This window comes from Corapipo altera, unplaced genomic scaffold (assembly GCF_003945725.1).
Source record: "Corapipo altera isolate COAL_440 unplaced genomic scaffold, ASM394572v1 308, whole genome shotgun sequence".
Classification (NCBI taxonomy): Eukaryota; Metazoa; Chordata; class Aves; order Passeriformes; family Pipridae; genus Corapipo; species Corapipo altera.
Window position 1 is genome coordinate 1931752 of NW_020884925.1, and position 21443 is coordinate 1953194.

Genomic DNA, 21443 nt, shown 5'->3' on the forward strand with positions numbered 1-21443 from the left:
CTGGTCACCAAGTTCCTGCAGCTGATGAAGGAGGAGAAGAGCTTTGAACCTAACCGGTACCTGGTGGTCTCGGTGGCCAACGTCATCTGTGCCATGTGCTTTGGCAAGCGCTACGAGCACAATGACCAGGAGCTGCTCAGCTTGGTGAATTCAGCTGAGCAGTTTGATGCCGTGGCTGGTGCTGGCTACCCTGCTGACTTCATCCCCCTGCTCCGGTACCTTCCCAGCCGCAGCATGAAAGCGTTTATAGATTTCAACAAGTCCTTCCTCAGCTTCCTCCAGAAGATAGTCAAAGAACATTACGAGACCTATGATGAGGTAAGAGCCTGCAGGACTTTCTGCACCAGCAGTGTGTCCCTGCTCTCCTCCTCTCTCTAGCAAGTAGCTTTTCTTCTTGCAGCCAAGAAGCAATGGGTATTGTCTCTCTCTCCAGTCCTCCTTCTCATAGAATCATAGAATATCATAGAATCACAGAATCTCCTGAAGTTGGAAGGGACCCACAAAGATCATCAAGTCCAGCTCTTAGGTGGAGACAGGACACCCCCCAGAAATCCCACCATGTGCCAGAGAGCATTGTCCAAATGCTCCTTGAGCTCTGGCAGGCTTAGGGCAGTAACCACTGTCCTGGGGAGCCAGTTCTGGTGCCCGACCACCCTCTGGACGATGAACCTTATCCTAACATCCAATCTAAACCTTCCCTGACATAGCTTCATGAGCTTCCCAGCTTCTCCTCCATTCCCTGTGTGATAGGGCCAGTCTGTTGGTTGAACATCTGATCTGTGCCTCAGGTTCCCTGGAGAACCATCTCTTTGTTTTTATAGGTGCCATGGGAAATGGAGCATGCTTATATTACCCTGGGCTTCCCCAGCATCAGGTGGGGTCGCTCAGGAACACCCATTCCTCTGCCAATTCTGCTGCATTGAGGTTGTCTCCTCTTCCTCACAGAACAACATCCGAGACATCACCGACTCCCTCATTGAGCAGTGCCTGGAGAAAAAAGTGGAAAAAACCACTGCCACACAGATCCCTAAGGAGAAGATCGTCAACCTCGTGAATGACATCTTTGGAGCAGGTGCCTCCTCCCACTAGCCCCTCAGCTCCTCAGACCCTTCCTGTTATATCTCTGTCTGATCTATCTTTGTCCAGCACCAGGCACCCAGTTTGTGTCTAAGCACTTACTCTCCTGCTCATTGGTCTTCCTGGACCTTCTAGGGATACCTCTAGAGACCAGTTTGAGAAATTAGCCCTGGAAAGAGGCTTCAGGGACAAGCAAAGGGCATGGCTTATAGATCAGTTGAGGTTCACAAGCCAGGGTGACTTTTTCTGGTTGAGAGAAATGTCTCTGGACTGATTCACCTTTGAGTTACTGTGTGGAAACTCCCCTGATGCCAGAGAAGTTATATGAACCTGACACAACCCAGGAGTGAAACAGGATGAGAGAGTAGGATATTTTAGCAAGGTTTTCTGTGATAGAATGAAACCCCAAGTCTTGCTGTGTGTCCAGGACATCCTCTGCCTTCTTAGCCATCCCAGACTGCTCCATGTGATGGTTAGCCTGCAAGTGGAGATAGGTATTGTGCAGACCTCATCCCCATACCTTCCTCTTTGCCCAGGCTTCGACACAGTGACAACTGCCTTATCCTGGAGCCTCTTGTATCTTGTGACGTACCCTGACATCCAGAAGAGGATCCAGAAAGAACTGGGTAAGTCCATGAACCCCCATCCTCCAAGGCTAAAACCTGTCTGGACTGGGCTGACCCCAACCCACTCCCTCTGCTCTGTCTCCTGCAGACCAGACCATTGGCCGGGAGAGGAGACCTCGGCTGTCGGACCGGGGCACGCTGCCTTACACAGAAGCCTTTATCCTGGAGGTGTTCAGGCACTCCTCCTTCCTGCCCTTCACCATCCCACACAGGTAGGGGCTGAGCTTGCAGAGGAGATCTAAGGAGATCTCTTGAGGCATTTTGTTATGGCCCATGGCAGCACAACTGCACCTCACAAAACCATCCCTCTGGGACACATCCTTCCTTCAGCACCATCAGGAGCAAACTAACAGTCCCCTGAGGATGCAGAAGAATCTTTTGGCTGCCCAAACTCTCCATCTTTTCTCTCCCCAGCACAACTAAGGACACGGTGTTGAATGGCTACTACATCCCAAAGGACCACTGCGTGTTTATCAACCAGTGGCAAGTGAATCATGACGAGTAAGTACCCTGTGAGGCAGAAAGCCTCCTCAGTTTACAAACAGGACCCTTCCTGCACAGTTTTCTTCCTGGGCAGGAGTGGGGTCAACCTTCTCAAAGAGAAAAGGGAGCAGGTGAGGGACCTACTTAATTTAGGGATGTTCTTCTTGGCAGTTCCCACCTTCCAGTGTCCCACCTACACCTGTGGCCAGGAGAAACCATCTCAACATCTGATGTTTTCCCTTCCAGGAAACTTTGGAAGGATCCAGAAACCTTCAACCCAGAGCGTTTTCTCAGTGCTGATGGAACCAAAGTGAACAAAGAAGAGGGGGAGAAGGTGCTGCTTTTTGGCCTGGGGAAAAGGAAGTGCCCTGGGGAAACCATTGCCAGGTGGGAGGTCTTCCTGTTCCTGTCCACCTTGCTCCAGCAGCTGGAGTTCAGTGTCTGCAATGGCAAGAAGGTGGACATGACTCCAATTTTTGGATTGACCTTGAGGCACAAAAGGTGTGAGCACTTCCAGGTCAAGCAGCGCTTCCCCATGAAGAGCAGAAACTGAGCAGTGGGACCAGACATCACCAGGGGGCAAAGACCTGAGTGTCCCTGTGGCAGAGCTGGGTCTGGTACACTGTACAGGATGATGTAATAAACTGAAGCTATTGAAACTCCTGTTTTATCTGGTTCACTTTGTAACATTTCTCGCCTTTTTCTTTTTGCAGTGTTTCTAGTGTTGCATATTCCATTAAGTGTTGCTCATTCCATCACATCTAATCTTAGACTGTAACCTTTTAGAATTGCTTGTTGAGAGTTGAAGGACGGCCAACCCATGCCGTAATTCCACAGCCTCCATTAGTGTTTAAGAAGCACAGAATTATAAATTTGTTTAGGTTGAAAGAGACTTTAATATCATCAAGTCCAACCATTAACCCAGCACTGCCAAGGCCACCACTAACCCATGTCCCCAGGTGCCACATCCACATGTCTTTTGAATCCCTCCACGGCTGGTGACTCCACCAGTGCCCTGGGCAACCTGTACCAGGGTTTGACAACCTTTTTGGTGAAGAAATTTTTTTCAACATCCAGTCTAAATCTCCCATGGTGCAACTTGAGGCTTCAACCACCTCCTTTGCCATGGTCACTGCCGGCTGTGAAGGACACAAGGAAGGACACCTTCACCCCTTGCGAAAAAAGAAGCTGCTGGTGTTCTAGACTGGAGTAAGGGTGTTTTCACAGCAGGAAGAGAATGAGAACAGGAATTCCTCCAACTCAAACCCCAAAGTTTACATTGGCTGCGAGTCAACCCATGCCAGCAGAGCCAGGTGCCTCCATTTCTCCAACTTGCACGCAAAGCCATCTTAGCCAACCCACTACCTGGCAACCAACAATATGGGAACAAGTAGAACCATCCAGTGCAACACACTCTGCTCTTACTCTCGTTTCTGTGGGAGGCATTTGCGTTCAGAGCCCCAGACCCTGACCAGTGAGAGCTCCTTTGATGTCCAAATACTGATCACTCACCACATATTGCACAAAAACTTCCAAGAAGAGGCAGAAATGAAAGCATGTTGGGGAAGAAAACAGGGAAGCCAGTTGCCCAAGACTTCAGCTTGTTCAGACCCGCTAAGCAAGCCTGAGTGAAAAGCAGTAACTCTGCGTGTCTGGGTCCTGCTTGGTCACCAGTTTGTGGTGAAATATTGATGTGAGGCAGCCACAGAGCCCCGTGAATTCATTGAACCAGCACAAGCAGCTTCACTCTGTGTCACACCAACTTTGCCTTCACCACTTGAAGTCATAATGCCAATATTGCAGGAGAAGCAAGGGTGAGGACAGGGAGGTCCAAAGCACAGTTTGTGCTGCAGGCTATCAGAGGCCTCAGAAGAAAAGCAGAAGGATGCTGGAGGTCCACCAGCCAAATGACATCTCCACTACCTACAACAAGGACAGTAGGTCAGGGCGATGGAGTCACAAACCCACTTTCCACAAGGGACATCCCAAAGCCAGCATTCACCTGCTGCAGCAGAAGGTGGGACCATCCTGGAGGTGAATCTCAGTGCCTAATTTAGGGACTCAGAAAAGCAGTGGGACTGCCAGGGACTCATCAGCAGTGTGCCATGCCACCCCTGTGAGGTGGAGAGGCTCTCAGGGACTTGGCCCAATGACTCCACTGCAGTGGGAACATGCAATGCTGGTCCTGGTGTGGGACCACAGGCCTGGTTTGCTGGAGCCATTGCGTGACTCTCTTGCCTGAAGGCTGGCTGGGTTTGCTGATAAGGCCGCAATAAGCAAGAGCAGATACAAATAACAGTGGGAAATCTTTTTCCCCCTTTGGAGATGAGGATTTTACAGCCCTGGAGCAGATAAGCAGCTTAATATTAACATTAGTGGGGTGGAACAGCCTCTTGCTGGTAGAAGGTCTCCCAAAGATACATTTATCAAGGGTTGAATAAGTCACCCCTGTGTCAGGATGGGGGAAGGGGAAGGGAAGAGGCCCGAGGGGAGAGAAGTGGGCAGGCAATTATCCTTCCCCACACAGCCCTTTCTCTTCACGGTGTCAGAGCTGAAACAACCCACTTTATAACACCCCATCTACATTTAGCACTTCTCCCTCTCTTTATGTCAATAGAGGCATCCCATGTTTCTGTGGAAGACCTCTCCAAGCACCTTGCACAGGCAGGAGGAACCCCTGGGACCTTGGTCTGATATCTCTTGGACATCTCATCCAACAGCCCAGTGACTCCAGGTGGTGTCCCAGTTTTCCTGCTGGCATTCATAATATAATAGAATAGAATCTCCTGAGTTGGGAGGGACCCACAAGGATCATTGAGCCCAGCACAAGACAACCCCAAGAATCCCATCATATGCCCGAGAGCATTGTCCAAAGGATCCTTGAGCTCTGGCAGGCTTGGGGCCATGACCACTGCCCTGGGGAGCCTGTTCCAGTGCCTGACCACGCTCTGGGGGAAGAAACTTTTCCTAACATCCAACCTAACCCCCCCCTATTCATCATCACTGCCGTGAAAGCCTCAGTTTCTCATAGTAAGTAAGGGACTCCATCTCCCCTAACTTTCCTTGCCACTAACAACCTTCCTCAATTAAGCCCTCCAATTACTCCCTGGGTAGCCTGCAAGTGCCACAATTCCTTTACTGGAATTGGGGGCAGTGATAAGCCAGGGGAGCTTTGATCACTCCATGGTCAATTACTTTTATGGTAGGTTTTAAAATGAGTCATGAGATCAGGTATGGCAACAGGGCTCCAGCTCCTCTTTCAAAGGGGAGCAATGCTCCCAGCACCCTCATTCCCACAGGAAAAAGTCCAGGCAGGCACACATCTTCTCCCTCAAGCTGAGACACCTGCCTGATGCCAGCATTTGGGCTGGTGGCATCTCCTCACTGGGAAAGCCTGTCTCCAGCCCCAAAATGGGTCAGATACACCACTTGTGACTCTTCCTCGTGGATGGAAAGAAGAGAGGAGTTCTCCAACATTAATGACCCTCCTGATTAAAAATGAATGCTGCATTTCTAATTCCTTTCCTTTGGCTGTTTCAGATCTGTTATCAGGAATCATCTCCCCATGGGGATTAATGCTGTGTGTCTTGCTTTTGCTGCTTGTCTCCAACACTGGTGACAGAGGAAAACCCCCCCAACACCATCTTTCTTATTGCATCTCCACTGGGACAGAGTTGGGATCTCCCATGCCTTGAACTGGTTTCTGATTACCCCTTTCTGGGCAAAAAAAATCTCTGTTCAGCCTTCATGAGAAGCTTCTGGGGTGCTGGAGCTGGTGGGACCTTCCCCTGGTGAAATTTCCTCCGTGGTGTGTTGGGGAAGATCCTAGTTCTCTGCTCCATCCAGGTTGAACCCGTGGATGAAGCAGAGCTTAAGACAGTGGAGCTGGACACATTAAACATGGTCCATGTCTTTGCTCAGGGGCTGTATGTCTCTGCTACAGGGGCTCCCAAATCAGTGTGAACCCTTCTTCCTCCTCCCACCCCTCCCCTCCCTCTTCCCCATGGAAAGGAGGCAGCTTTGGGGCTAATTGACTGCCTTTTGTCATTAGAGGTACAAGGTACCCGTGAATCAGAGGACATGAAGGCAGGTAAGGATGGAGTTTGTTCCCAGGCTGAGAAGGGAACAGCAGAGATGTGGAGATAACTGCTCCCTTGCATGCAAAGTGCTGCTCAGGAAAAGCTCCAGGCTCCCAGGAATCTCCTCAAACCTGGCTGTACATCCACTCTGGCATGATTTTCCATGGGGGAAAGGGAAAGGAGAAGGGGAGATGGGATGCACTCAGGGCTGGCAGTCACCTGTACATCTCCAGTGGTGGGAGAGCCAGCACCCCCAACCTGCTCGACTTTGATTAAAAACATCCTGGGAATAAAGGCTTCCCATTCCCTTGAGCCCTTGAAATGAGGCTGTTCTCCACATCCAAGGGGGTTTTGGGGTTCGCATGAGGGGAGAAGCCCACTGAGAACTCAGATTTGGGATGGAGGGAGCAGGATCCTAATTCACTGTCCCCTCCCACTGGGATTAGGGACATGAACGCCCTCCCGTGGCACCTGCCACACCAGCTCCGCCAGTGCCTGTGGCTGCTGGGCAGAGAGGAGCAACGGGTTTTACCCCTGATGGGACTTTTTTTGTGGGGAGGAACACCTGGGGAGGGGGATCTCTAGGAGGCTGACCACCCTGCAGGGCATCCCGCATCCCTTACCATCCCCAGGAGCTCTGGAAGCCGCAGAACCAGCAAAACCTGGTTCACTTCGGGGTTTTTTCAGCTGGAAGATGGGTTCTCCAGGGTGGAATGAGCTGGGAACTTTCATGCTGACTTTGATGTTTCCAGCCACCACCTGCAGATTCTTCGCTGTCTTGTACATTCAAGGCAGCAACACTTCCCTTTCCTTGCCCACCACTTATCCTACCTGTGCTGCCAGAATCCCTCAAAGGCACCAAACCCACTGCCCCGCAGGGACTACACCAGCCGGGGGATGCAGAGAAGAGGCAGAGACAGGGCAGGCAGTTGCCAGTCCTTTACTCGGTCGGGATTTCACCGTCGGCTCCTCCTCTGATGCGTTTTTTCCCCTTTCTTTTATTTCCCCTTTTCCTACTGATTCCAGCCGGCTGAAGGGCCCCCTCTCCTGGTGCAAGGCGGGGAGATGGCCATCCATGCCTCGCCTGCCGTGACCAAATTCATCCTTCCCTTCCACCGAGGGAATCACACAATCACACCCTCAAACCAAGACCTGTTCCGGGAAAAATTCCAGACGAGCCATTGCAGCAGCTGTGCCTGGAGGATTCCCCCTCTATCTCCTGCATGGACCAGCCTCAGCTGCATCACCATATCATCCATCACCCTTCCAGCCATCCCTGGGAATGCTGATGGTCTTGGAGTTTCAGGGAGAGAAAAAAAACCCCTGTGGCAGCTCTGAGTATCCATTGCTGTGCATTTGTTGGAGGATCTCCCTCTTCCTGATGAACGGGGAAAACCTGGGACTGGGCACGATTCCCCACCAAGCTGGGTTCATGCCTCGACTTTTCACCCAAGAGCTGAGACCCACCAGCTTTGTGCTCCTCCCCAGACCCAGGGAGGGAGGACTCCTGGCTCCAGTGGTGCTGTGATAAGGATATTTCTGGAATTCTAGTTAACTGTCACACAAAACATCCTGTGACTGTGCAGGGGAGTGTGGGAGTGTGTGCAAGGCCGGGTGGGTGCACTGATGCGTGCGTGGATGGGTTTGGGCTTGCAAACACAAATGCATTTCTGGTGCACGAGCTGGTTTCAGTTCCTCCCAGCACGGCTCTGCTGGAGGCTGGGTGAGGACGAGCCCCTTCCACACCTCCCCGATGCCAAACGAACCCACCAGACCCTGGGGGAAACTTGGAGCGGTGAAGGGATGCCTGAATCCAGCAGCAGGTCCCTGGCTCTTTCCTGCATACTGTTGGAGCAAGGATGTGCTTCCTAATAATGAGCTGGGCTTTGCAACCTACTCCCTTGGTTGCTGGGATCGCCCTGGTTCTGGACCCTGACTTTCCCTGCCCCCTGCAGTCCCTTTTTCCCCTTCAGATCCATCTCCATCACTCTTCCCAGTCCCCTCATTCCCTCTGTCACATCTTCCCAGTCCCCTCATCCCAGGGAGATCATCCTTCCCTCCCAGCCATCCAGGACCAGGGCTCCGAGCTTATTTTTTGCGTCCTCCATCAGGAGGTACATCCCTGGGGGTGTCACTCCCAGTGGCCACAATCTCTTCCCATGCCATCACATTCTGGTTGGGATGCTGAGGGATAGGGAGAAGTGAGGGCCAGACAAAAGCTGGTGGTGGGCTGGTACCCAGACTTCCTGCTTCGCCCTGTGTGATGGTGCCGGTGCTGGTGCTGGGGCAGGAAGTGACAAACACCTCAGTGTCACCCCGGCATTCCAGTGGGGAACACACCTATGGGCCTGCGCCCTTCCCAGGGCATGGATGTCCCAGGGATGAGCCAATACCTGACCACCCAAGGTCGTGGATAAGGAAAAGTGATGGGACACCCAGAGGCTGTTTCCCCCCTCCCATTCTTCTCTCCATCATGTTCCCTTGCTGGAGCAGACCAAGGGACATTTTCAGGCTGCAGTGCAGGGGATGCCATCCCTCCAGCAGACATCCCTGGAGACCCTGGGATGCTGCAGTGAGGAGTGGGAGATGGTGGGGGAGACCCCGAGACAGACCCCTGCTCTCTGTCCACCTTGCTGCAGCCAGACCCCCACTCTCACCCCCATCATCATCACTATTTTTATTACTGTTTTTTGTTGTTGTTGATACTATAGAACCATGAAACCAGAGAATGGGTTGGGTTGGAAAGAACCTTAAAGGTCATCAAGTAATTCTATTAATTCCATTAATTCTATTCTATATTATCATGTCACATCATGTTGTTATATGACATTATATGATGTTATGCTCTGTGATATTTTTATGTGATGCCATGTTATATATTATTACTTTGTTATTTGAGCAATTTATCATTATTTATTGCTTTATTATTGTTATTATTGTTATTATCTTCTTGAGACACAGAATCAGAGAGTGAGTTGGGTTGGAAGGGACCTTAAAGATCATCCAGAAATTATTATATTATACTATATTATATTATATATGTTATACTATATGTTATCTCATATCATAATATTACCATATCATGTCACATCATATTGTTATATTGTATATTATATTGTTAATTTCCTATTTGTGCATTTTATAATTTTTCTTTTTATTATATTATAACTTATTTTATTATTAATATTACTGTATTATCTTGTAGAATCATAGAATAATATATTGGTTTGGGTATTAAATTATTCATATTATAGTATGATATAGTTATTACTACAGTCAAATGATACGTTATAGATTGTTATTTGACCATTTTATCGTTATTTATTGTTGGGGTTTAATGATTTTTATTTTATTGGCATTTTACATCATTTTAGTACTATTCTGTGCCCATGTGAGCACACACCGAGCAGGCACCCCCGGCCCGGGCAGGAACGGAGGGGCCGGTCCCGGTGCCAGTGCGGGTGCGGTGCCGGTGTCGTTCCCGGTGCTGGTGTGGGTCCCGTTACCGGTCCCCGTGCGGGCGCTGCTGGCAGTCCCGCTGCCGGTGCCGCTCCCGCTCCCAGAGTCGTTGGCGTTCCCGGTGTGATTCCGGTGCCAGTGCCGGTGCTGGTCCCGGTGGCGCTCCCAGTGCCGTCGCCGGTGTCGTTCCCATTGCCGGTGCGGGTCCCGTTGCCGCTGTCTCTTCCGTTGCTGGTCCCTGTGCGGGTCCCGTTCCCGATGCCGGCGTGGGTCCCGCTACCGGTCCCGGTGCCTGCAGGGCTGCCGGTACTGGTGCCGGTGGCAGTGCCGCTGCAGGTCCTGCCGCCGTTGGCGGTGCGGGTGGCGGTGGCACTCCCGGTGGCAGTGCCGGTGTCCCTCCCTCCCTCCCAGTGTCCCTCCCTCCCGGTGGCAGTGCCGGTGTCCCTCCCTCCCTCCCGGTGTTCCTCCCTCCCGATGACAGTGCCGGTGTCCCTCCCTCCCTCCCGGTGGCAGTGCCGGTGTCCCTCCCTCCCTCCCGGTGTTCCTCCCTCCCGGTGGCAGTGCCGGTGTCCCTCCCTCCCTCCCGGTTCCCTCCCTCCCTCCCGGTGGCAGTGCCGCCGACCGCCGGCAGGTGGCGCCTCACGCCTCCCGGTGCCCCCGCCCCGCTGCCGGCGCGGTGCGCCCGGCGCATGCGCGGTGCGGCTCGGGGCGCTCCGGTTCCGGGCGCCGCTCCCTCCCTCCCTTCTTCCCTCCCTCCCTCTGTCCGTCCGTCCGTCCGTCCGTCCGTCCGCCCCTCCGGCCCCGCCGCCCCGGAACCCCCCGCCCGCCCCGCACCTCCGCACCCCGCGGCCCCCGCACCGCGCTGGGCCCCGCCGCGCTCCGGCGGCGGCGGCGGCGGCTCCGGCTTCCCCCGCCCCTTCCGCCCCCCCCGCGCCCCCCCCGCCGGCCCAGCCGAGCCCGGAGGCCCCGGTGGCGCCGCATGGAGCAGCCGGCGGCGGGCTGAGCCCCTGCCCGGAGGGAGGTGAGTGATGGGGGCGCCGGGCTGGGGGAGCGGGGCGCGGACAATGGGGCGTGGGGGGGGGGGCGGGGTCCGGCCCCGCCTGACCCCCGGTGACCCCGGCGCAGCCGCTCCCGCCCCGCCGCGGTCCCCGGGGACACCTCGCCCCCCCTCCCTATCCTGCAGGGAGAGAGAGAAGGAGACCCCCGCAGCATCCCTTCCCGTGGCGGGGGTGCCACCGCACCCCAAACCCGGCCGGGGGTACCAAGTCCTCCTCCCGCTCCATCCCCATCCCATACAAAGGCCCTTGGGAGCGGGGGCTTTGAGATGGGAGGAGGGACCCGGGTGTCAAAAGGGATTGTCAGCCGCGTTCATTGTTGGTTTGAATTTTTTTAAATTTGGGGATTTTTTTTTTCTTTTTTTTTTTTTTTTGGGCAATAAGGCGGCGGCGGGTTATTTATAGCCACGGCTGTTGCTCGTTGGTTCAGCGAGAGCGAAAGGGGCTGTGCCGCCGGGCAAAAAAAAAAAAAAAGTCCCAAAAACCCCAAAATTCGGGGGGGGGGAAAGTCCAAAAAAAACCCCCAAATTAAAGATGTGCTGGCTGGGGAGCGGGAGGAGGAGGATGGCAGCCTTCCTCCCGGGACAGGGGTTTATCCCCAATGGACCCACGCAAGAGCACGGCCCCATCCTGGCAAGGCAAGGAGTGGCCAGAGAGGTTCATGGAGGGATGCAGAAGGTTTTGGGAGCATCCCCATCCTCTCTCATGGAGCATCATTAGGATGGGAGTGATGAAACCCTTGCAAATCCAGAGAGTTTTGAGGTGCACTTTCCCCTGCAACTGCTGCCTCCCCCCACCTTTTCAGTTTCTGGTGAGTGTTTGCCAAAAAAAAAAAACCTTCCATTCTCCTCTCCACTCCTTGTGCACATCCTCAGGGATGCCCTGACGCACTCCAGGACCTGGGAACAGGATACTGGGGTGATTTGTGTAGGCAGAAAATCACCCCGTTGAAGTTTTTGTAGGATAGAGGAGGACCAGGAAAACCTCTCTGCAGTGGGAAGGCCAGGAGCAGCTTCTCTCCGGGCCTCCACCTGCCTCCAACTGTCCCCCAGGTCTGACCAGCACCATCTTCTCTTTCTCTTCTAAAAGAATTTTAAAATCCCTGAAAAAAAAAAAAAAAGGAAGACACCCTCCTCTTCTTCACAGTGGGGCACCCAGTTGGGGCTGGTTTGGGGTAACAGCTCCGAAACCCTCTGAGCTCACGGGTGAGATGAAGGAGGAACGTTTTTCTTTCGATTAGACTAATCGTGGGTGTTCATTGTAATAACAGGCGATAAGATCTTTCAGAGGCAGGGAGGATGTTGTCTGGTTTGGGGTTGGTTTGGGGGGTTTTTTTAAGTTTAAAGAACTTCCCTGGGAGATGTTTTGGTCAGAGGGAGATGGATGAGCGGAAGGGGGTAGATGCAGAGGGCACCCTCGCGCCTGTTTCCATAGGGAATGAAGGTTTCCTACCATTGACAACTAAACTTGATTTTAAATAGAGTCATCTCGGTGCTGGACAGGTGCTTCCTGTTCCCCCAATTGGGTTTGAAATGGAAATGCAGCATCTTTCCCCCACCCCATCCTATGGTGATGACCCTCTTCAGGTGGGATTCACTCTGGGAGTCCCAAATTCCTCCCCCAGCCTGCCTGTGGGTCTGGCACAACACAGTTTTGGCTGGTGGTTAATGACAGGAAAGGTTTCCCTGGTTCGTTTCCCTGGTGCCCTTTGGATTATTAGCATGGCAAAGGTATTCACTGTACCTGCCCTTCCTACCTTTCCCGGCTCCTGGCTGCCGAGCCAGGCTTCCTGGAAGGAAATCCAGGAACAGGACTGTGAGGGAAGGCAGTGGGGATGAACCTCAGGGTGCAGCGTTGGGATGAGATCCGTCACTGGGATTCCTGGACTGACTGGCTCAGAGGATGCTCGAGGGAGAAAAAGGGGATGTGGATTTTGGCAGAGAGTGGGTTCACCTGAGCACATCCCAAGCCCCAATTCGGGAATGGGGAGCTTCCAGACGGAACAAACCCGTGCCTGTCAGGGCTGAAGATAGCCAAACCCAGCACTCGGTTCTGCCAAATCTTTTGAGCTGCTCTCTGGCTAATTTTTTTTTAATTATTATTAATTTCATTTATGTGCTGCTGCACATCCTCCTTTAGGAAAGAAGGGGCAATTCCCCGTGTTTTCCTGGAAGGCAGAGGTTGCTGCTTTTAAGCTCTGGATCCACTCTGCCAGGCTCACCACGTCCTTCTCCCAGCCCAGCATCCCACAGGGATACGGGGCGGGCGGAAGCAGCCACGGGCACGAGGTCGGGGCCGGCGTGGGTGACGTGCACAGCAGGAACTGCTGGCTGTCACATGAGGCCACCACAGGCCTTCGGGGGGCCTGGTGGCAGCTGCCCCAGAGCTGGGGGCTCTCGGGGGCATGTGGTTTCCTTCTGCTCCCCGGAAAGTCTCAGCTTTGAGGCAGAAATTAGGTAACAATTGAAAACAAAATGAGGCTCGGGAGGAGGAAGGTCCGTGCCGGGGTGATGGGCTTTGGGGCTCTGAAAAGGGCAGCTCTCGGTGCTGTAACCACCTCCCCCTTTAAAACTGAAAAGCAAATTTATTGTGTGTATTTATAACAATACCACAGCCCGGTGCCATGAATATCCATGATCCGAGAAGATAAAAAAGCTGGGACCAGCTGGAGCGTGTTCTTGGTGGGGTTTGCTGGGGCACTTTCCTCTTTAGCAGGGAAAAAAATACTCTTTGTGAGGGCAGGCTATGAATTTTGTATCCTCTCTGCTTTTGTCAAATACAAATGCTGGTGACATCCGTGAGCTGAAAGACCAAGCAACCGGCCTTGGAATTGGGAAAATCCAGCTCCTGTGCAGGGTGGAAAGTGGCTTTTCCAACCTGCAGGTAGGCTGTGGTCCTGGGATGGACCCCTGGGCATCCCTTCTAGGGGATGCTCCCTGATATCCTGACCTGACTCCAGCCAGTGTTTTTCAGCTGGAGTCACACCTCGGATGAAACCGCCATCCTGCTCATTTTTGGATATTTAAAATAACTCCTGGACGGTGGGAAGCGCTGACTCAACACTTTGGGCACGAGCTGCTCCTTGAGCAACACCCAGGACTGGCTTCTGCTCAGTGTCCCCACCAGCTGCTGGATGGGGAACAGGGCTGATAGCCCCGGCAGTGGGAAATTCCCTTTAAGATGTGGAGGCATCGCATCTTAAACCAGCTCCTTCCAGACTTCAGCCAAATCCCTCCATGGGCTGAGAGAGTGTAGTGTATTCCCTGTTTTTCTTGCGCTGCATTTCGAACTGGTGGGATCCCTTTGCTGAAATGTTTGTTCCATCCAAATTTTAATCAAAAGTCACCTTGGAAAGGCAGGGAGTTGGAGCTGGAGCCATTTCAGGGGCTGCTCTCCCACCCGGTGCTCCGCAGCCCAGCATCACCCAGCTCTTCCCTCAGCTGTATCCTGGCTCCCCAGGCTCACAGGTGCCATCAGGTTGGGTTTGGGTGCCATCTCGAGAGGCTTTTCCTCAGCAGCAGCCCCAGAGCTGGCTGGGAAAAAAACCCACCTGACTCTGCAGTGATGGGCTCACTGGAAACCCCAGCGCTCTGTCCTCAGGCCCCTGAACTCTGTCCTTAGGGTGAGCATCCAAGACTTGATTTCTCCTCTCTGATGCCGAAAATAAAGCGATTTGTGTCATGTCCCCGCCCTGGGGGAAGGTGAAGGAGCTGGTTGGTGGCAGCATGACGCCTTTTCCGGAAGGCTCTGGGTATGGCTGTGGTGGAAACAGGGCCATGTTCTCATCGTGCTCTTCCTCCCCACAGTTCTGCCCCTTATCTTCTTCCTCCTCCTGTCTCTCAGCCTTGCCCCTTGTTTCACTTCCTCCTTCCCAAAATACTTTGAGTTGCTGACAGCAGGGCTGGAAGCAGTGACTGCCAATGACCCTGAATTGATACAGTGAATTAATAAATATTTGGGTGGGTTTTGGGGGTTGCTCTGCCCGTATCCCCCTCTGTGCCCCCAGCCCAGCATGACCCCAGTGCCCCGGCCCAAGAAAGCCTGGTTTGATTCCAGGGCCAGTGACTTCATCCTTTCCCGGGGGTTGGAGCGGTGAGAATAAAGCCAGGCTTGTTCCCCTCCCACACACTCATCCTAGGGCCTCGAGGGGGAACACAGCACCCCTGCTCAGTGCATCCCCCTGGGATTTAGGAGCTGGCGGAAACAGTTATGTTCCGGGATCCCAGTGGCTTTTATCCTGCAGGGAGTAGATACATTTATTTCTTTTAAATCCCGGGCCTTGGAAGCTCTCAGGGCTGGCTGTTTCCACACATGGGTCTTCAGAGAGAGTGGGGCTCTGGCTGCATAGCCTGGGAGAGGAGTGGTATGGGGCTCCTGGAGGTCATCCCGGCTCCCTTCCCTGGGCATCTCCATCCATCCACACTGTACTGTATTTTAACTCGATGCAGATGCTGCACTTAAAAACTCTGCTCTTAAGAAGCTGTATCCATGCAAATACCTCATAATCTGGGCAAGCAGCTCCATGCTGGTCCTGTCTATGACTGCAGGGGCTGAACAGACCCAAAGCTCCCACTTTCACCTCTATTTGGGGATATTTTGGAAGCGGCACCTCAGGCGGGACCTCTTCTTGGTGGGAGAAGGGATGCTCACGTGGCTTGCAAGCATCCTTAGTGGGAGGCTGCTCCCTCTGCATCCTCCCTACGTGTCTGTCCCTGTCATGCCCAGTTCTCAGTCATCCTTTCCCCCTGTGCAGGTCTCATGGTACCAAGTGACGTGTCCCCCCTGTGAGATTCGTGCCCCCCCCCAACCTCCTGAGAAGATGTCAGGGATGCAGGTGAGCTCTGGATGAGGATAGACAGGGATGGAGCAACCTCTGTGCTCAGGAGGGACACGGGGAAACTTGGTTTAAGTAAATCCCATTTGATTTTCCATCAGAGGGGTGGGAGCTTGTGAGGGGGGTCCCTGAGGGTCGGGGGAGGCCCAGGGGTGGGTGACGTGCCCGTCCAAGGCTCTGATGCCATTCCCTCTTCCCGGCCAGGCTGTTTGGCCCTCTGGTACAGAATGTATCGCCAAGTACAACTTCCACGGTACTGCTGAGCAGGACCTGCCCTTCAGCAAAGGAGATGTCCTTACCATTGTTGCTGTCACCAAGGTAAGGTGTCCCTGCCACCCCCCACGCCAGGATTTCCATGGGACACCATTCCTGCATCCCACGACATGTGCCAGTGGGATCCCCTGGTCCTGGCAGTCCCGCTGGGCAGGAATCGGGCCACATGTTTGGTTAATTAATTCCTGGCCTTGTTAGTTAAGGTTTCTCCGAAATGTAAGCGCCTCCTGGGACGTGGAGGAGGGATGGGAGAGGCAGCGACGCCAGGCTTGACTCTGGAGAGGGAAAAGAGGGGCTGTGGGTTTGGGGAGCTCCGAATTGCCCAGCAGGCTGGGAGGGGGATCACAGTGACCCCTGTGGGGCCACCAGCATCAGAGTTTGCTGGTTCCAGCACTGACCCTGATCCCCTGCCTATCCCATCCTTCCTGCAGTTCAGGAAGGGGATACCAGGGTGCTTGGGGAATCCCCAAGGCAGTGCTGACACCCCTGTGGGCTCCTTGGGTGGGATGTAGCTGTCTCCTGAGGCCACAGGCTCGTTGTGACATCCTGCTGTCCCCACAGGATCCCAACTGGTACAAGGCAAAGAACAAGGTGGGCCGGGAGGGCATCATCCCTGCTAACTACGTCCAGAAGCGGGAAGGAGTGAAAGCTGGGATCAAGCTCAGCCTCATGCCGTGAGTATCCAACTGGGACTCTGCCAGGGTGAATTTTGGGGGAGGTGGCTTGGTCTGGAGCATCCCCGTGTTCAGAGCCATGTCCCAGCAGAGGTGACATTCCTCACGGGGCTTGGCAAGGTCAGAAGGCATAAGAGGCAGGGGCTCAGGCTTCCCAGCAGCATGGATTTGGGATTGGGATTTGCTGCTGCAGAGAACTCTGAATGCCTTGGGAGCTGCCTGCATGGCTGCAAATGTGATGGATTGTTGGGTTGCATTTCAGACTGGTTTTTTACCTGAAGTTGGGGTTGTAAAGGCTGCTGGGAGGAAGAAGGAAGGTTGGAACAGGGTCTGCACAGGAGGGGTGGGAGATAGGGAGATGGATAGATGGGTGGATGGTTTTGATACTCCTGCTGCATCCCAGAGCTGCCAGTGACTCCTAGTCTGGGGGAGCTGGGAGGAGGAAGCTCCTAGGAGTGTGCAGAGGGCCTGAATCCCAGGTTGGGGACCAGGAAGAGGGGAGCGTGATGCCATGGAAGGAGCTGTGTCATGGGGTGGATGGGGACAGCAAGGAGGAGTGCGGACAAGCTGTCCCCATGCAGGCAGGGATGGAAGCTGCTGCTCCATATACCCGTCCCTCCCAAATACAGTCCCACAGGGATCCAAGCAGCACATCCCCAGCCCTTAACCTGCCCTGTGTGCTCTGTTGCAGGTGGTTTCACGGGAAGATCACGCGGGAGCAGGCGGAGCGGCTGCTGTACCCTCCCGAGACGGGGCTTTTCCTGGTGCGGGAGAGCACCAACTATCCCGGGGACTACACTCTGTGCGTGAGCTGTGAGGGGAAGGTGGAGCACTACCGCATCATCTACTCCTCCAGCAAGCTGAGCATCGATGAGGAGGTCTACTTTGAGAATCTCATGCAGCTGGTGGAGGTGAGGCCTGAGCTGCCACCTCTCCAGTCCCCCTCAGATCATAGCCTGAGGTTGGAAGGGGATGTATAGCGACATCAGAGCTTGTGGGGCTGCAAGTCTGGAGCTCAGGAGGTGATGGGACCTTTTCTGCTGACCCCATGGGGTGGAGATGCTGGGGACAGACCCCTGGAACAAGGAGCGGGGAGAGGGGCAGGATGCTCAGGGGACAAGGGGACCAGGAGGAGGGACCTCCGAGCCCTCACCAGGCCCGTCTGTGGCCTCGTGCTGCCACCTGGTGGGATCCCAGAGCCTGGCATCGCCTTGGTGGGACTCTCACGCCAAGGTGTCACCCACACACCCGCTGTGTCCCCCCCAGCATTACACCACAGACGCAGACGGGCTCTGCACCCGCCTCATCAAACCGAAGGTGATGGAGGGGACGGTGGCAGCGCAGGACGAGTTCTCTCGCAGTGAGTGGCCGTGCCCCCTCCCTGGCTCCTGGGAACCCACCTAGCACCCCCTCACTCCCCTTTTTCCCTCATACAGGTGGCTGGGCTCTCAACATGAAGGACCTCAAGTTGCTACAGATCATTGGCAAAGGGGAATTCGGAGGTGAGCCCAGTGTCCCCAGTGCTGCGGTGGCCCTAAGTCAGGGGGCAGGGGTGGTGAGGGCTGCTCTTCTGTAGCTCCCTCAGGGTGCTGGTGGGGCCCCAGGAAGTCAGGATGCTTCCCAGTGCCTCCTATGCCCATCTTTCTGGCCTGCAGACGTGATGCTGGGGGATTACCGGGGGAACAAAGTCGCCGTGAAGTGCATTAAAAACGACGCCACAGCGCAGGCCTTTCTGGCGGAGGCATCTGTCATGACGTGAGTGTCACTGTCACCAGGGGAGGACAGCGGGAGGGAGGGGGCACCTCTGTCCCTATGAGCAAGGGTAGGTGGTCCCTGATACTGCAGGGACCATGGGAGTGCCCCTTCTCCTCAAAACCTTGGCCTGAGCCCTCCTGTGCCACGCAGGCAGCTCCGACACAGCAACCTGGTGCAGCTCCTGGGGGTGATTGTGGAGGAGAAAAGTGGCCTTTACATCGTCACCGAGTACATGGCCAAGGTGAGACCTCCATCCCGGCCACCTGCCCTCCCATTCTGTCCCCTTTGCCCCCCCACCAGGGCCCTGGGGCTTCACCCTGGCAGACCAGCTGGGTCATCTCAGCTTGGGCGGCATCTCCCTGGGGCCACCGTGGTGATTGGAGGTGTCATGTTCCGTTGCTGGTTCCAAGGGAGGGTTGGCATCCCCACATCCTGCCCAAGGGAGGGGCATCATCCATAGGTCCTGCCCCAGAGAGAAAGGGATATCATCCCCTGGTCCTGCCCCGTGGGGGAGGGACGTCAACCCTTGGTCCTGCTCCATGTGGAAGGGACATCATCCCTGGGTCCTGACGAGGTGGGAGGGGACAGCGGGTGGGATGCTGACCCTGATGATGCCATCTCTATCCATCCATTCATCCCTCCATCCAGGGCAGCCTAGTAGACTACCTGCGGTCACGTGGGCGGTCAGTCCTCGGGGCAGACTGCCTGCTGAAGTTCTCCTTGTAAGTACAGGACAAGGCCGTGCCCTCCACCCTGACCTGCACCCACCCCTGTTTTGGGGCTGCCCTGCTAACCCACTTCTCCTCCCCACCCCACCCAGAGATGTCTGTGAAGCCATGGAGTACCTGGAAGCCAACAACTTTGTCCACCGGGACCTAGCGGCGAGGAACGTGCTGGTCTCGGAGGACAACATCGCAAAGGTCAGCGATTTCGGGCTGACCAAGGAAGCCTCCTCCACACAGGACACGGGGAAGCTGCCAGTCAAGTGGACAGCACCAGAAGCACTTAGAGAAAAGGTGGGTGAGCAGAGGGGGGCCCCGGACTTCATGGATATGGAGGAAGCTGCAGGAAGGGGGCACATTCTGGGCTGCCCCAAATTTTCCATGCAGAGATGGTGCTTGAGTGCCACTTCCCACTGTCTGACCCCACGACCAGCTTCCCTGAGGATGGGGAAGAGCTGTTGCCCCCCATCCCTGCCTGAGCCTGTTCACAGGGCTTCTTTCCCCTCCCTCCAGAAATTCTCCACCAAGTCAGACGTGTGGAGCTTTGGGATCCTCCTCTGGGAAATCTACTCCTTCGGGCGAGTGCCTTATCCGAGAATTGTAAGTGAGGACTGCCCCAGTGCCTCAGGGATGGTTTTTGAGGGCACTGAGCCCCTGTTTGTGGGGAGAACCCACACGCTCACATCCTGATTCCCGCCCCTGTACCCCCAGCCCCTGAAGGACGTGGTGCCCCGCGTGGAGAAGGGCTATAAGATGGATGCTCCGGACGGTTGTCCGGCCGTCGTCTACGAGGTGATGAAGAAGTGCTGGACCCTGGACCCTGGCCACCGGCCATCCTTCCACCAGCTCCGTGAACAGCTAGTGCATATCAAAGAGAAGGAGCTCTACCTGTGAGGGGGGGGCTCGCCCACCCTGGCAGCTGTGGGGGACCCATGCTGGGGGTGGGACAGGGGTGTGGGCAGCCCCCCTGCCCAGCCCTGGCACCTGGAGGGAGCCCCGGGGGTATCCTCCCCACCCCAGTCCCCCGGTTGCTTCCAAACTTCCAAATCTGTCAGTTTTTATTTTTATTTTCCAGGTTTGGGGTGGTTTTTTTTTTTCCCGTCTCCCAGGCTCTTTTTTTTTTTTTTTTTTTTATTTTTTTGGGTTTTTTTTTTTTTTTTTTTTTTTTTTATTTTTTTTTGGGGGGGGGCTTTGTTGGTGTTTTTGGGGTTTTTTTTATTATTTCAAGCAGGGCTCAGCTGAGTGCTGGGCGTTTTACTAAAGTACGAATCTTATTTTTTAATGTAATTAAAAGAAAAAAAAAAAGAAAAAAAAAAAAGAAGACAGACAGAGAGAGAGAGAGGAAGGTTGACAAAAGGAGAATAATAATAAATAAACCAATGAAATGGACACACGAAAAGGAAACCCCCAGCGACAGACGTGATGGTTGACGGGTTGACGCTGGACTCGCCGCCCGGTCGGGAGAGCGTGGCCGCGTCCCCGCCAGATGCTTTTTTTTTTTTTGGGTTGTTTTGCTTTAAACTCGTTGCAATGTTTGCATGCTGTCTCCAGAGGCCTTTTTTTCCAGTCCTGTCCAGTGCTTTATTCTCATGTAATGCTACCAACTGTGAGATTAAAAACTGTAATTAAAAAAAAAAAAAAAAACAACAAACATTCCATACGGACGCGGCACATCCCGCCTCGCTGCCCCTCTGTTGCTGGCTCTGCTCTCTGGGGTCCTGGGATCCCTTGACAGGGTAAGAGGTGGGGGTGGACCCCCCCATCTCTGCCCAGGGTCCCCATATAGATGGGATGAGTAGCATCACTTGCCTCCATCCTGCCCATGAGAACTGGTGAGTTGTGACAGCGATGAAGCTGCCAAGCGATGCCAAAGCTCCTCTTTAATCCAGGCTTTACTTTCTGGTGCTTGTAGCAGGCATGGGAGAACCTGGGAATGCATTTTGGGGCTGATTCCTGGACCTCATGGACCCTGTTCCCTGCCCTGCTTGTCTCAACGAAGGGGCTAAAGCTATTTGTGCAGCAGGACCCCCATGTCCTGGACCCCCAACCCCAAAGGAGTTGTCCCTGCTGCCTTAGAGGGAGCTGGATGGAGGTGGTGTCTGGCACAGCAGGTTTATAATAGCTCCCTTCATCCACAGGGAATTATTCAGTGTTAAACAATGCTCAGAGCATCGGCTTTGCTGGCTGCCTGCTTGGCAAGCCAGAGTCAGAAGCTCTCCATCTGGTTTGGACCAGGATTGAGACTGAGATTCCTCTTGGAGGGGGGTTGAAGGAAAAAATAGGGAGTGCTGGGACACAGGCACACGGAGGTGTGTGGGATGGAGGATGGAGCAGGCATCCTGTGCATGCTGAGGGGAGATGTGCTTCTGACCCCCTTCCAGGGTGTCTGGATGTCCAGAGAAGACA

At 54.3% G+C, this 21443-nt stretch overlaps 2 protein-coding genes across 2 annotated transcripts; both read left to right on the forward strand.

Annotated features, from left to right (window-relative positions):
- On the forward strand, positions 1-2849 carry LOC113953888 (cytochrome P450 1A5-like; the record flags this gene model as incomplete). The annotated part of the gene is made up of 6 exons (XM_027657556.1): positions 1-318; positions 946-1072; positions 1614-1703; positions 1792-1915; positions 2118-2204; positions 2433-2849. Coding segments are annotated over 6 exons (1053 nt in total), but the record flags the coding sequence as incomplete, so codon positions are not given.
- Positions 2850-10646: 7797 nt separating this feature from the next.
- CSK (C-terminal Src kinase) lies at positions 10647-20706 on the forward strand. The gene is made up of 13 exons (XM_027657865.1): positions 10647-10745; positions 15533-15613; positions 15818-15931; positions 16448-16560; positions 17252-17471; positions 17827-17920; positions 17997-18062; positions 18216-18315; positions 18466-18556; positions 18964-19037; positions 19136-19331; positions 19551-19637; positions 19749-20706. The coding sequence occupies exons 2-13, from the start codon at positions 15599-15601 to the stop codon at positions 19929-19931; spliced, it is 1353 nt and encodes a 450-aa protein (XP_027513666.1). The 5' UTR covers positions 10647-10745; positions 15533-15598; the 3' UTR covers positions 19932-20706.
- The last annotated feature ends 737 nt before the right edge of the window (positions 20707-21443 follow it).

Excerpts from the sequence above, each read along its gene's own strand:
- CSK (XM_027657865.1), top strand. Across the intron at positions 16,561-17,251 it reads ATCAAGCTCAGCCTCATGCC|GTGGTTTCACGGGAAGATCA; the intron begins GTGAGTATCCAA and ends GCTCTGTTGCAG. Across the intron at positions 17,472-17,826 it reads ATCTCATGCAGCTGGTGGAG|CATTACACCACAGACGCAGA; the intron begins GTGAGGCCTGAG and ends TGTCCCCCCCAG.